Below are 15,937 nucleotides of genomic sequence, written 5' to 3'. Positions count from 1 at the left end.
CGACCTTTTTAAGAAATATCTTTTTAGTTTGACACTGCTTTTGCTTTCTGGAAGGCCAGCTTGGTTTAGCTTTAACAACTATGACATTAAAATCCACTAGTAAAAAATGGAAATATATCTTATAGATGCTATAAACATCAGAGAATGTTTTTAGCACATTTAGATGTTCTGTGAATTTGAAATGAAGCATTTTTTTTTCCCCAGCAGAAGTGTAAGAAATTGTTTTAGGAAATATTTTTTTCTACTACTGGCTTCCACTGTGGCAATATTTGCATTTATCCAGAACCTTAGCAGGACCAGGCTGCACTGGTAAATTCACAGAGATAATACATATCTGAAAACATGTATTTGCGATAATGCTCAAAATAACTTTTTCAGGCTCCCTGAATTCCTAGGTTATTTTTCCAGTTTGCTTGTTTTTACAGTAGGAGCATTTCGGATGCATCTACAGATTATCACTGGTGAAAGAGCAACACTGAGCTTTGGGAACTTCTCTACTTTTTCTCTGGGCTGGCTTAATTGAAGTAAAGGATACTTACGAAATTGCACGCGCTTTATTACAGGCACTGACAAGTGAAAGACCTTTGTATGATATAAAAGAACATTTTAAAATAGAGCCCATTACTCAGGGCCCTGATTTTCAGAGATACTGATTCCCATTGACTGCACTGAGACTTGTGTGGGTTCAACAGCTGTAAGATGCAGCCCACTTTTGCATCTTTGAAATTGGATTTGCAGATGGGAGCCAAATGCTAAGTAGCCATGTTTGGAAATACTGTTTGGGTGTCTCTTTTTTTTTTTTTTTTTTTCCCTTCCCTTCCTTCCTTCCTTCCTTTATTTATTTATTTTCCTTCCCTTGTGCATGATGCAGGGTTAAAGAAGGCTACTTCTTAGTTACTTTTGATAAATGGCACCAGTTTTCTTAGACTACAGCTACAGACTGCAGCAATGTAGCAAAAGCAGCTTTGCAGTAAATGATTAGGGTGTCCTTAGGTACATATGAAAAATCTCATTTATTCTGTATCCTTCATGTGAATCATATGCAGACTGCAGGAAGAAAAATGAGGCTCGGGATAATCATACTAAGTGTACTGGGAAAGAGGATTTGGCTGAACACCTCTGTGTTGTGATTAACTGAAGTAGCAATGAAGCCATCAGAAGATGTTCAGGCTGTTTAAGGCAGGGAGTTGTGTAGAAGTGAGCAGGAGGGCTGTCACCCCGCTACTGCTTTGGTTATCGTACCCCTTTTTCTATGGTAGGGTAAGAAGATAATATCCTAGCTGTTGATACTTAAACATCCTTAACAAAGTGGGTTTCCTCTGGATTATTTGGCTGGAGGTGGAGCAGTCTGCTGAGGAGGGTTATTTAAAGACTGGGACAGAGCTGTAGGCAGATACATTGATTTGCAAATGAACGGATTGAACATGGTAATGGTGGTAGTTTTATTTTTTTATCAGTTTGCATATTTAATATCCACTGGCATACACACAAGCACAAACCACTCTAATTGTTCAAATGGAGTCTGGGGAAAAGAGAAGAAAGCAGAGGCTTAGATATGGTCTCAGTTTGTAATGGATTGGCATGCCTTTCTTTATTAAAAGCAAATACACATTCCTTTCTAATAGAGACATGGAGCTGTATTACAGATCCTTGGCTAGCTTTGAATTATTTGTTTGCTGTCATATTTATTATGTTTTTTTAATCACATGAAAAAGAAACTGTTTAAAAATTAAATAGTGAAAAAGAAGGGCAAAAAGAGAGACATTCTTTGAAAGCAAATAGTGAAAAGACAATATTTTGCAATAGATTCAGGAGAAATCTTTGGGTATTTCTCTTAATAAAAGATGGGCAGTAATCAATCTGATCCAGTAAACAATGTAATTTCTGGTTAGTCCCAGATATCCATCCATGGTAAGTATAATGGGTAATGACAAAAAATAGATCCTGACTGGCAAATAAATGCTGTTATAAAAGCATATTTCCATTACAGTAGTCCTGTTTCTGAGCTCTGCCTTAGGAAGGGCTGGATGCAATCAGAGGGGGATGCCTCTGCTTGTTGCAGAAGAGTTTATGTGGAACTGGGAGTGGACATAGGGGATACCAAAAAAAAAGAAGCTGATGTGGAAACTTCATCAAGTATTGCACATTGAAACACATCCTGTAGTTTTAATGACAAATAATGACATTACATTCCCCAGAATGACTACTGAATTACAGAATTACAAGGAGAAATCATGTTGACTTCTTGGTGACTCAGCTGCACGTTTCCACCTGCTTCTGAAGACCCCACGTTTTCCAACAGACATTGTTTTCGTAATTATGAATCACCAGTTAATGATGTGCCGTGTATTATCCAAAGATAAAAAGTGACTAGTTGGCTACTTAGTACCATCTTGAAGGTTTCCTGCTCACCTACACTTACATGCCACTGTTCAGGTAAAAAAAAAAAAAAAAAAAAGAGCTGGTGGTGTAAAGTGACACCATCTGTGTGAAACCATGGGACACGGCACATGTTGTAAATATCCTTTTGGTGATCAGTCCATGTAAAGTCCTGGCCTGCATACCTCCGTGTAAAATGTTTTTTTCCACTGCTATGGGCAAATGAAAGATGAGGCCATTAAAAGAAAAGCAATTGGAGCTCCTTTACCCCCGTTTGTGGAATTCTTCTGTTTTGTTCTTGTAACATTTTCTGCATAATCAGTTTTAGTGCTGCCTTTGGGTAGTCTGTTACTTTCCATTGATGCTTGGTTAGGTCTTCTGCACCATTATAAAGGAAAATCTAATGCTTTGAAATTAGCAACACGTGCTTGTAAAAGCATAAAAATGATCAAGGACACTTTAAAATATTATATTTCAAGTGACTCATATCCCTTAACCAAGCGGAGAACTTAAAAGGCAGTGTAAAAATATATTGTCTAAATCTACTCAATCACATCCTGCCCAGAGATTCCATTAACCCACTTGTTGAACTGGTTCTGGGAATTTAATGAGGGGAATACAGTTATGGTGTATTTTGTACTTTAATTTAATTCCATCTCCTCTGAAGCTTTCTGCTTCGATACCTGAACTTCAAATCGTTCTTTGACTCTCCCCTTCCCAACACTATCAACCAGTTCCAAAAAAATGTTCTTGAAACCAGTAGTTTTATATAGATACATAGCGTTAGAAATATTTGTGAGGAGGGATTGACTATTTCTTTCAGAGAAGCCCTACTGTATAAATATAGTGAATGTTTTGGCATCTTCAGACCTGTGTAAAACAGGCATCATGGGGTGGAGCTTTTCTTTCTTCAGAGCAGTAACTCAAGCCCTGAAATAGTCACCATGCAGCCCCACTGCTGGGTTAGGAAGCACTTCTGTCACTGGAGTCATGGTCAACATGATCAGGACGTGACCACAGTAGACCTGAGACTAGGTCCCATAACTTAAAGAAGCGCCTTTCTCACAGATGGTAGTAGAAAATGAAACCAGGACAAGGAGTTGAATAATAGGAGCTACACATGAAGTCAGATGGAAAGAGTAAATCTTTGCAGACATTTAATGGTGTTATATTCTAAGCTTTTGGGAAATTTTATTTGAAATTTTTTTACAACAGTAAATATAGTCTGTGCTATATCCTATTTCTATTTTGTGTGAGAGAAAAATTCCCCGTCTATGGCACAACACTTTACTGCTACCATTACTGCAGACTTTATAGATCAGAGATGTGTCAGCATGTTAGCTTTAGCTGTAATGCTTTTTTGTGTGAAACCTTATGGGCCTTGCAGCCACTTTCTCATACTGACACTCATAAAATGTTCAAGTTCTCATATTTATTATTTAATTTGCTTCCTATATAGAACAACAGAGCACTTCAATACATGAATGTGAAGCCAAAAATGACAGGCAGGCATGAATGGGACTAATGAGTTTTAATAATGCACATATTAGAAACTGCTAAAGGAAGTTTAATTAAGAAAAACAAGTTAAGCATGAAATTCACTTTGGAACAAATGCAAGTAAAGTCACAGATGTACAGAATGCTACATCACAGGAAATGCATTCTCAAGTTGATGGATCCCTATAATGCCAATATTGCAGTCTAAATGTAGTGTGCACTCTACAGTTCTGTAAGCATGGTAACACCATTCAAGAGCACTTTCGAACTTGAGTTAGAGATGTTGGGTTTGTGATTAAGAAATTATATTTATACCTCTGTGGTTTTTATAATGAGCTGGAATTTGATCTCGATTACACTGATGGAGCTGAGACCAGGATCTGATCGAGTAAGATAAACATTTGCTCTTTTTTTCTGCCAGCCACAAGGAAGTATTTTTATTTTTATATATTTAAATTCATCATATTGAAGAGCTAGCTATTGATTCAACTCTACAAGGATTTTGTATGCTTTGGAAGTTTTATTATATGGCATCCAGATAGATGAACAATTCATAGACAAATCTGAGTTCATTCAAGCATTTTTGTTTTGAGTTATCTGTTGAGAAATGGTATTAACTGTATTTTAGCTTTTTTAATCATGAATTCCTAGTGCCTCAGTATAGGAAAATAAAAAGTGGCATCTTTCTTCTGAATCTAGTATGAAAGCTTGCCTCAGGTGATGAACTTGCATTAAAGATAGCATTATTGTTGGTATTATAATTGTATTAAAGGTAGTTAACAAAAACCAACTTATGTTTCTCATATGATTAATCTTGGTGAACCAAGGGTTGGCCATAAATATAGGTCAGATAGTGAACTTTGTTACTAATTTTGGAACTTAATTTTTCACCTGTAAGAGACAGAAAAAGCACACCTAGTTTCAGGGATCTTTGTGTGAGTTCTGGTATACTCTGTTGGAATGATCAGATGGGAAGTGTGTGTATGTTTTATAAAGTGTTAATCAAAGAAAGTTAAATTAACTTGGCTTTATACAGTGTGCAGATTTCAGTACTGAAGATCTTAGATGGGAAACATCTGGGATATTTTTTTTCCCAAGTGTGACCTATGACTAGGATGAGTTCACTTCAGTTTCTAGAGTAGGTCAAAAAATCTTCATGTCCTGAAGCACACTACTGTCATCAACACAATAGCCATCTGATCATTTAGCTGAATAGCTGTAGTGCTCAAAAGTGAGTATAAATGTGGTCCATTTAAGAGTTAACCATAAGCTGCTAAAAAGAATAAAGGTTCACTTCAGTGCCCATTATATTCCAAGTCAGTGCATCTGTCATTTTTAATTTAAATCTGTATTACTTAGCTGTCTAAAACTTTACACATAAGTGACAGAGTTACCCATTCTTTCTGTTATGGGTAAAATCACCATTTCGTTACCTACTTACTGTGCAAAATGTCAGACAGTTACAGTCCACATTAAAAAATAGTGGCCAGCTTCTGGTAATATAAACAATTACTTCAGCTAAGAAGTAGAACTATTTTAAGAAAATGATTTATTGATATGAGTAAATGTAAGATGATAAGACTTAAGTGACCCTCTTCTTCTCATAGGTTTAATTTGTCTGATTCAAAAACAGCTTAATAGAAAATTATGATCAAAAGCCTTCCTATTTTGGCAAACTAAGTTGCAGAAATTATTTAAAGAGATCTTTTGATCATGAAAATACTAATTAATAATGAGTTAGCATTAGTGAATATTCCTGCTAATGGGGAAGAACAAAAATATAGTGAAGCTGAAAAATACATGACAATTTAAATGGGTCTTATATCATCAACTCAGTTTAATTCAACTTTTCATTAATTTGTGCTTCACTGTGTTGAATGATGTATTTATATATATACACTTATATTTTTTACTAATTTGGTTGGAAGGTTTTGTGTACAAAATGTAACGTTAAATAGAGGCAAATGTGAGAATCACATTGAGGGATCAGAGTCTCTGATCTGTGAGTGATATATTTGCACAGCTTGAAGCGTTTGGAAATCCTTACTACTGGGTTGTTTGTGGACCTGTGTAGCATAGCTCTTGTAATCTCATACTAATGTGGGGTGGGCCTGTGACCCCATCAGAATAATGTCTTGTACCTTTGTTGGCCATCTCAGCAAAGGCTGTGCATTTCAATAGGTTTGGATTTGTGGCTGCTTTCTGAAGCTAACCAGACCTGTGTCTTTCCAAGGTCTGTGCAATTCAGGGTTGCAGTCTCCTCTGTTATTACTGCATACCCCTGCTTTTTAAAACACAAATAGTTCATCTTCTGATCTAACCACATATAAATCTCTTCACCAAGCATTAATGGAAGTACCCAAGAGCAGGGTCTGTTTCTAAATCTTTACTGGTACACAGAGAAAAAATATACCGTATTTGACACAATGCTTCCTTTGCTAACTTGAAATGGGAGAGAAGAGATAGGAAATTCCATGATGCATCTCTTGAGGATTTGCCTGATCGTGTTGACAATTGGTCTGTCACACCGATCTGGTGTTCACCCTGGGTTGGAGTTGTCCCTTTAATGGCTCTGTTTCTCTGGCCATGTTCCTGTGTGGGATTATAGCCTATTTTAGAACACAGATTTCCTTTTAGAGACGTGAAACATCTTTGGGCTTTTAGTCCTAAGTAGAGACTGTTGTTAAGGAAAAACGGATGCAAATGTAGTTGGGTCTGCAAAACTGTATTTGTGTTTCGAGATGAAGCGGCATTGTGTGGCGTTCAAAACTCTTACAATCACTTTCTGTGAATACTTGTGCGATTGGGATTTACTAGCAAAATGGAAGTGGAAAGGAATTTTTAAGCATGAATATCAAATCATGGAGTACATCTTCAGCTAAAAGAAAACAGCCGGTGCTGTAAAGATATCATAATAATGCCTGGCATATGGCCAGAAGCCTTGGGTCCCACCGAAGGTTTTATTAATCCGTTGGAGCTATTGACAGGTGGTGCAGTTCAAGACATCCCTTAAGATTTGAAGCTCTGTGCACAAGTAACAAAGAGGAGCTTGGCTGCCGCAGTTAGCAGCAGATGCGACCTGTTGTGGGATGCCCAGTGTCATTGGAAATGCAAAGGTGCTCTGAAGTTATCTTGGACTGTTCGCTCCCCGGCATACTAAATGCTGCTCTAAAGTATTTCAGCATTGGAGCTATAAAGTAATTCAAATTCAGAAGGGAAGATAATAAAATAATGGATGACAGAAAAAACCTCTGTATAGCATAGACTGTTCCAAAGACCGTGAAAGACTTTATCAAATATCTTTTACAGTAGAATTCATTTGCGTTACCACAGGGAACAATTGTGATCCTCACATCTAGACAATAATAAAATCTGAAAATGCTTCTCCTCCTCCTCAGGTCCAGTTTTCTGATACTGAAGCTTTATACCTTGGCCCAAATTGATCATCATTACTCTAGTTTATTCTACTGCCCATCTCCCTGATCATTCCTCCTCCTGTTTATAGCTTCTGCCTCCACCAATTCCTGATCAGTCATTTGAAGTCCAGATACCAGAGGAAAGTCCTGTATAGATCATCTGCTGGAGGACTAAGGAAAACTTTGTCCAACATTGATGCTGAGCAACTAAGACATGCTCCAGTCTGGCATCCCTGCTTTGCCTTTCCACCTAAAGCTGGATGTAAAATTTTGGCATGAAAGTCTCCAAAGATTTGAGTAATCTCAGTCTCCTGATTTGTGTGAGTTTGTGTTTATAATGTAGCATCAGGGCAGCCAGCAACACGCTCAAATGTCTGACCTCTCTGAGTCTCAGCAATAAACTGTTACTTAATCATTGAGAAAGAAAAGCTTGTGGGGAAAAACACAAGCCTAGAATTCAAGTTACAAACACAATGCAAATCTGTTGATTCCAACTCTGCAAGTGCTTTACAATTTACTGCCCTGTGTAGCCTATACATCTATTTGCTGAAGCTAGCTAGTGCCCAAGAGTTAGTTAATCGGGATAGCCAAACCAGATAGTCTTACCAGATAGTCTTACCAGTTTAGTCTCATTTCTGTCTTAGAGCAAAACTTGTTTCATGTAAGGCAAAACAGAACTTTCAATCACGGCAGAGATGTTCAGCTGCAACAGAGAAACAGATTATGGACAAGTTTAAAACTATAGCCCAGCTCTATGATTTGCTTTGAATTTACATAAATAATAATTTTACTTTGGAATAAGTTAAAGGAAGAAGTGTTGCCCCGGTCTTGCAGTCTGAAATATGTCTCTGTTCTGCTTAACTCCTGCAATTTCCAACATTGTTGTTAAAACTTACCACTTTAGGTACCAAAAGTGTGTTACAAAATTGTCTTTGACTTGAAAACAGGTCTAAGACTTTGAGGGTGGTAATGCTAGATGAATTGTTAGTAGCATCTTGGTCATTTTCCACATTCAGCTGCGGAAAACTCAGCAGCCTGAAATGAAGATACTGCTGGGCTCAGCTATGTTGAATTCGGTTTCTCCTCAGACCTTCCCCAGAGCATGCCATTTCTCAGCAGAGCTGCTGAGATTCAGTTCCTACTATTCGCAAGTGGAGAGACCTCAGAGTTTTAAAAAGAGCACAGAGTGACAGAAATAAAAAATACATGTTTTTAAGACATAATGGAAAAGGTTAAATATATGGAGGTTTGGAACATGGCTGAGGAATAGGCTTCCATCTTCCCATGACCTACTATTCCATGACTGCACATCGGCACAGAACAGCAGAGTTGTACTAGGTGCCTTCTGCTCCAGCACGTGTCTACATCCTCTGTCTTTACTTTTTCTCAAGTGATATCCTACTACCTGTAAAATTTGAAATGCAACAAAGCAACAATCTTCTGAGAGGTAATTGTCTTGATGCCAGTCTGTGTGCAAGTTTATTGAACAAAATGTAAACACGTACATTAACTTTGGGGAATTATTTTCTGCAGCTAAATTGGTGTGCTTCCAGCAAACACTGAGAATTTGAAGCTGGAGAGTGAAGGATATAAGGCTGTTTGTTAATGCAGTTTCACAGTGAAGGTGTTAGAATTAGCAGAGAAAGAAAGGGAGAGAGAAAATTGTGGAAAAGCTTCATCTATCTCCTTATTGCCTCCTGAGATAGATTGTTCAGAGCTAAAGGAACACTAGACATGAACCAAATCTCCTGCTGTCCTATATAGCTTTTACAATCTCTTTTTTAATAACCCAAACTGCAGGGTAGTCTGACTATTAGACAAGCCGTTCCTTTGAATTCTCTCTACAATGTGTATAGACATGATAAAAAAACAATTCTCATTAAAGCTGCCAATGCTATTCAAAAGCAGGTGGTTTAAAATGTTTCCTATGCAAAGCAAAACACATTTCTTGTGTTTTACACACTGCTTAATAGGGAGCATAAAATTACACTGCTATGTTGTGTATCACACTGCATTTTAAATAATAGAATATTGTAAATCGTGTTAGAAATATGTTTAACATGAATATGGAAGATATAATGATATGCACTGAGCAATTTTCGGAAGTGCTGGAACACAGCCTTGTGTGACAACCTCTGAGCTAACACAGTTGAAAATAGAATCTGGAATTTGAGATTATGCAGTCCCTGATCCTAACTGATTATTTTTCTAGGGTACTGTTCAGTCAGCATGCGGGTGGGTATATGGATTTCTACTGTCCTATGGGAATGTTTATTGTTTATATTGTAAATTAAGGATGGTAGGAAATGCGTGCATTGATTGTGTGTTTTCATTTGTGAGTAGTTTAAAAGCAGTACAGGATTGGTCCGAAGTAAAAATTGTGATATACAGCTCCATCACTCAAGTGCCTGTTGATACCCTTTTCCAAATCATTTTTTGTTTTTTTTTTTTTTTTTAAATGCTGAAGTCCAATCATACTTCTGTGCAAATTCAGAGTTTGCCATTCATTTCAGTGGGAGCAGATTGTGGACCTTCATTGCTGTTGTGAGACTTTCACTCTGCCAAAAATTCAGGTGTTTTTCGTTAGCTGTCAGCAAACTGTGGGGAAACAAATACCATAGAAAGTATGGTAATTTATGTTATTCTTATAAAAATATGGTGGTTGCCTTAATGTTTGAATCAGAGGTTGTATTTTAAAATAAGCAAACAAATGTTTGTATGTATTCTAATCTGCCTTTGGTGAAATAAAATGCTTAGAGTCTTCAGTATGCCTATCTTAATTTCACTCTTTTGGTTTAAAAAATAATTCCATTCTTTTTGATAACTAAACTTGTGCAAACAAGGTGAAAATTGATTATAAGATGATTCACTTAAATAAAATATTAACGCAAACACTTATTTAATGGGGCCTGGCAGCAAAGTGCTTGTTCTTGAAAAGGTGAAGTTTAAAAATGCATTTTCTGTCAGACCTGTTTCTTCTGAAAAACCTCTGTAAATTCAGCAGGTGACATTGTAGATAATCCAGTAATCAGTGCTTCACCCGCCATCTCATGGTACCATAAACTAGTGCAATTTTACTTACATGACTCTAGCAGCTATTAATGTATGCACATAACTTGTGAAACACCTAGTTATCACTCTGCTCATATTAGCTCTTTCATACTAATGATTTATTTTCATTTTCTCCAGGATATAGACCTGCGGCTAACTGGATTTGATTTATAAGAGGGGATTCTGCAGTAAATGGCCGCTCTCTTCATATTGCTGCTATGGAAAACAGAATTGTCAATAGGATGTAGTCTGATAAATAGTGCTGAGTGAAGATGCAGCTTCAATAAGTGTGAAATCAATGGAAGATACTTACCGCATGAAAAGCCTTTTGAGATTTTTCTGACAGGCTCCTATTTAGGAAACTTGATCTGTTTCCTTTGGTTGCCCTCTTTTTACACCAGTGGATACAAATAAGATTGCTTCATTGTAGTCACACAACTAATGTGGGACCATGGCCTTTCCAAGATCCATGTGGCTGAACTGTGTATGGAGAGCGATGATAGTCCGCCTGTTACACATGGGATTGAATGCCACTTTTGCTTTCTCTATACTTGGATTTTTGCTTCACGCTGCAGCTGTGTCCTCCCAAAAAGTGGATGATACCAACCCAGTGGTGACCACCAACTTTGGCAAGATAAGAGGGATTAAGAAGGAACTAAATAATGAAATTTTGGGGCCTGTTATTCAGTTTCTTGGGGTTCCGTATGCTGCCCCTCCAACAGGGGAGCGCCGCTTCCAACCTCCTGAGCCTCCGTCTCCCTGGGCAGATATCAAAAATACCACTCAGTTTGCTCCAGTGTGTCCCCAGAACATTATAGAAGGCAGGTTGCCTGAAGTCATGCTTCCTGTGTGGTTTACTAATAACTTGGATGTAGTTTCCACCTATGTACAAGATCAGAATGAAGACTGCCTCTATTTAAATATCTATGTCCCAACCGAGGATGGTGAGTTAATAGCAGGCGAAACAGGGAGATCTTTTTATTTTCCTGTTCTACGTTCTAACAATATTAATTCATGTGTACTGTTAGCACGCATGGCTTTCTTTGTTTGCATGCCAGCATTTTACATGTATGCATGCTGCTTTTCTTTGTATGCATCTGTCCTTTTAATTTATTATTTTTTAAAAATTTTCTGTCTACACTCGTTTTTTTTTTTTTTTTCTCCCACAGCACGTGTATTTTTAGGTCAAAGTTGGTACCTAATTCTCATTGCCACCCACTGACTTCTGGGAAGATGCATCAACATCTTATCCATTGCATGTGCAGGCACAAGAGGTTGAGATTCTTCCGCACCTAATAAAGCAGGTCATATTTAAGTTAGATAGTGGTGTTGCATGCTCCTACTGTCTGTGACGGAGCTCCATGTTATTTTCTAGTCTTCTATTCATTTTTCAGTCAAAAGAATATCCAAGGAATGTGCCAGAAAACCCGGCAAGAAAATTTGTAGAAAAGGAGGTATGTATAAAGTGGACAAAAAAAATGGGGGAAAAATCGAAACCTTGCAAAGGAAGAACGTATAATACAGCTGAAAGAGGCTGATTTGCTGATGCTATGAAGTGAACAGTTAGGGACTATTTGTTCTAACAAAGCCAGAAAAGTAGTTAAAGAGAGGACCGTGTGAAGCAGATGAGAAGATAACATTTGTAAAGCCTAAACTCAGTTGCACTGATCATCTCTCTTTCACTGTCTTAAGCTGACCCTATTGGCAGCTTCTCTGTCTTGGCCTCATGGTTTAGAGGAGTGTCCGACCCTCATACATTGACACCTTATGTTGTATATGCATGTACTGGAGGTGGCTCTCATGCCTGGGGGCCACTGAAGTTGCCGGCCCAACTCCACAGGTCTATAACCCAGTGGTGTTGCAAAACGGCTATTAGGTATCGTAGCAAAGCAGAGCTGAAAATCCGCATTGACTTCCTACCTGATGCACTCTATTTTCTTGGACCAGCGTTAACTTTCCTGGATCGTTTTTGTGAAACACTTCTTTTCCTTTACACATTTCGAAAAGTGAGTGCTGATTTCCTGTATTTTGTGATTACGGCTCTCTTTGTAAAAGTGAAAGTCTCTTAATAGGGATGAAGAGAAATGTTGAAATATTGTGACATGATACTTTGGAAACTAGGCTGCTCTGGAAGCTTTGGAAACTTGGCTTCTACCGTTTTAGTATTAGCATGGGAGAATTTGCAGATTTCTTTGTGGATATTTGCAAATTCCCAAAGCAATTGATACGTGACATAGAAGGTATGGATTTTGGTATTGTTTTGAAGCAGGTATTTGGTAACTACTTTAAAGTACTAATTTTGTACTACTGTACACATTTGTTTTGTAACAAGTTATTTTTCTTTATTATATCTATAATAATGTGCTGTGTAATAATTGGACTCCATTTGAATTTAGAGCACTTAGGGTAAACAGAACAGTGAAAATACACAATTATCTATTATCTGTAATCCATATTTTTAATATAAATTGCTATTTGTTGCTGCCACTCCAGAAAAATGCATTTTAGGAAAGTGTCGTAGCAGGAAATTGTTCCAACTCTATTAACTCAAATTAGTTTTTTAAGGCCATATCTAGGCATCTAAATGAAGGTGGCCTTATTTTCCAAGGTTTTTTGCTCTTGCAGTTCCTACTGACTGTTAATTGCAGTTAGTTGTTAATTATTAATTGTTAATTGGAGTCGCTCAGTGTATGCTTTTTTAGATGTCTAAATCCACTTTCAGTAACTTAAGGCAATTCCACTTGTTTTTAAAGTGTTGGGCTTTGAGTCAACTGCTGATGTTTCTATTGGGGATTTTTTTCTCACTGCTGTAAAATACAGTTGTTTAAGCTGTATTCCCAAAGATGGAAACAAAGATAATCAGGGTACGGTGAGCAACGCCACTTCTTCACACATCATTCAAGTTAGAATAACTGCTGTCATTTATATGCATTCAATTAATGTGCAATGCTGCAGCAGTTATTACGCAGTTCATCAAGCGTGTGTAATTAGCTGAGCAACTTTCACTTCCTATCACCCAGACGCTGATTCACAAAGTCATAAATAAAGATGCAGATCTCCATCATTGTTCTCAGAAAGCATATTTTCCTATGAGAGGATATTTTTAAAAAAATCAGAAAAAAAAAAGCAAAAATAAAGGGAAGGAGAACCCAGTAGATGAGAGAGTCATGTTTATTGTCCTGTGAGCCTGAAGGAGAATAAAGAGAGAGTTATTTGAAATTCAGTAGGTGCCTTGCCAGTTAAATTCATTGCACATAACAGCACAATAAAGAGCATCAGAAGCCTACCTTTTCTCGCTGACAAGTGCAGAGAACTCCTGAATACCTTTAGCCTGGGTAGTTGGCAGAGCCGTAGTCATCCTTGTTCTCGGAGTAGCTCACCCTCTGCTCACCCATATGCAGCCTCGGGTTACCCTTGGCCTGGATTGCCTTCAAACCTAGTAGTAAAATAAATCATGTTGTAGAACAAAGTTGCAATAGAGTAAGGGCATTTTACTAGCAAAACTAGCTTGGAAATGGCATGCAATGGTTTTGTATAGAAGGAAGAAAGGAACAATACTGCCTCTTTTGCTGGATTTAGTTTGGAGTCATTTCATTACACTTAGTGAAGAAAGTTACTGAAAAGAGAAAATAGGAAAGTGAGAGGTAGATTTTGATACCATCTGCTTAATTAGTAGAGGATATATAAATTAGAAGTGACCACACCAACAGTACACTATCTTATATACTGTTCAGTGCTTTCTTATTATGTGAAATAGATTTTATTAGATAAACAAATTAGTAGCTATATTTAATTGTCAGCTGAGGGACATGAGGAAATTAAAAATTTTGAAGAACAGGAAGTAATCTGGTGAAGATGGATGTAGAAATGAAAGCAATTTTATCTGCAAGTCATGCTAGATGTTGTAATGGGAATTATAACCATTACCATGTGTTGGTGGGATTTTGATATGCACGCTGCAGAGACTACAAAATGATAGGATGGGAGCTGGGTGAAAAGGAAGGAGGCAATATAGCATGATTTCTGCTCAGTATCATTGCTTATATTTCAGTGTATTACATTTTCAGTTTACTGATTCAGCAAGTAATGAAAGATGATATGTTTTCATGTCTTTTGCTTATTATGTAGAATCATGTGTGTGAAGGTCAGAGGTTGCTAATTCTGTTATGGGTATGCATATAAGCAGAATACCTCTATTTGCTGGCTTTAGAAAATCTTTACAAATGCATCTAATTAATTTTGTGTTATTTTCTTAGAGGCTAGACTCCACAGTTGTAAGTTCTAATGGAATTGAGATTATATCCTAGATAACACTATTTTACTCACTGATATTAATGACATTGTTGATCATGTGGTACTTCCTGAATCTCTTTGACAATGCAAACTTTTGCATCATTTCTAGGGAACAGCTGAACAGTTTTGCACTCTGTTTAGTGTTTCTAATATCTATTTTACATTTATAGTCAAAGCATGAATATTTTACTTGTGATCCAGAATGACAGGGTAACGTATTATGTCTTAGGAGGATTGTACATTCTACTTTATCTGCAAGCTTCTGTTTTTTCAATGCCATATATTGCATATATTGCATATATTGCAATTGCCAGATATTGTGCATACCCATCTCTTTGCATTGCAAGAGTTTGGACTGTGAATTTCCTACTTTAAACTCTAACAACAATTATAAAAAGGAATTTTGAAAATCGTCACTGGTATGGCCACTAAAAGGAAGCTCAGATATGTATTCTGCGCTTGGGACGACAGTGTGCCTTTTGCTAGGAACCTGTACAAAAGCATTCGTATTGCCTGAAGATTTCTGAATGTGAAGATGTGAAAGAGTGGTTTTCATAGAAAATATGATATATGCTGGATATCATGGAATTAGTTTGGGAGACATTAGTATTTGTAGGAGAATTGGGAGTGGAATAAGGAAAGAAATCACTTGATCTGTACTTTTATGTTTAGGAATTACCAGTGGCTAGGAAACTGCCCAACATCCGTGACTTCTTCGCATGTGGATTCTGTTTCTTATTCTAGTCAGTGCAGTGAATAAATTTTAAATGCAAAGAATCATGATCTGAACTATCTCATTTGAGAGTGTAGTATGAGACAGCTCTATTAATATTTATGCCTCCTAATGGGCTACTTGATTTTCAGAGAGCAAAGCTCCTACCACCATACTTTCTGGGTTATGGCTGTGATTACTATGGATGCATAGGAACGTATATACATACATACAAATACACTCTCAGAAATGAAACAAAAATCACAGTGCTATCATCTCATCCTGCACTGAACATTCATTGTTTTCCATAGAGAATATCTTACATCAATTGTGACTCATAAATGGCACAGATAACTTCAAGGCTTTTAAGCCTAGCAACATGAAACATTTTTCATAAATCTAGGAAGATATGAAAAGAGTCCAATTTAGCCTGTTACCCTTTGCTTCTGTTGGATGTTTGTTCCAGGTCTGTATTTACCTCAGAACTGTTTGACTTAAAATCCAGTTTTGGAAGAAGAATTTAATGCAACCTATACAGTTGCTATGGCCATTATTAAATAAACTTCTTTCCATACTCCTTTTTCAGCTC

At 37.2% G+C, this 15,937-nt stretch overlaps 1 protein-coding gene across 6 annotated transcripts in view; it reads left to right on the top strand.

Annotated features, from left to right (window-relative positions):
* The window catches only part of NLGN1 (neuroligin 1), a 374,128-nt gene that overhangs the window by 69,697 nt on the left and 288,494 nt on the right, over positions 1 to 15,937 (top strand). For all 6 annotated transcript variants that reach the window (XM_040567189.1, XM_040567188.1, XM_040567192.1 and 3 more), the window contains one exon: positions 10,482 to 11,287. In XM_040567189.1, coding sequence (XP_040423123.1) covers positions 10,795 to 11,287 — 493 coding nt within the window. In that variant the 5' untranslated portion in view covers positions 10,482 to 10,794. The remainder of the gene's footprint in view (positions 1 to 10,481; positions 11,288 to 15,937) is intronic.

Source organism: Cygnus olor, chromosome 9 (genome assembly GCF_009769625.2).
Source record: "Cygnus olor isolate bCygOlo1 chromosome 9, bCygOlo1.pri.v2, whole genome shotgun sequence".
Classification (NCBI taxonomy): Eukaryota; Metazoa; Chordata; class Aves; order Anseriformes; family Anatidae; genus Cygnus; species Cygnus olor.
The sequence above is the reverse complement of the archived record's forward strand: the minus strand, read 5'-3'. Positions and strand labels throughout refer to the sequence as shown.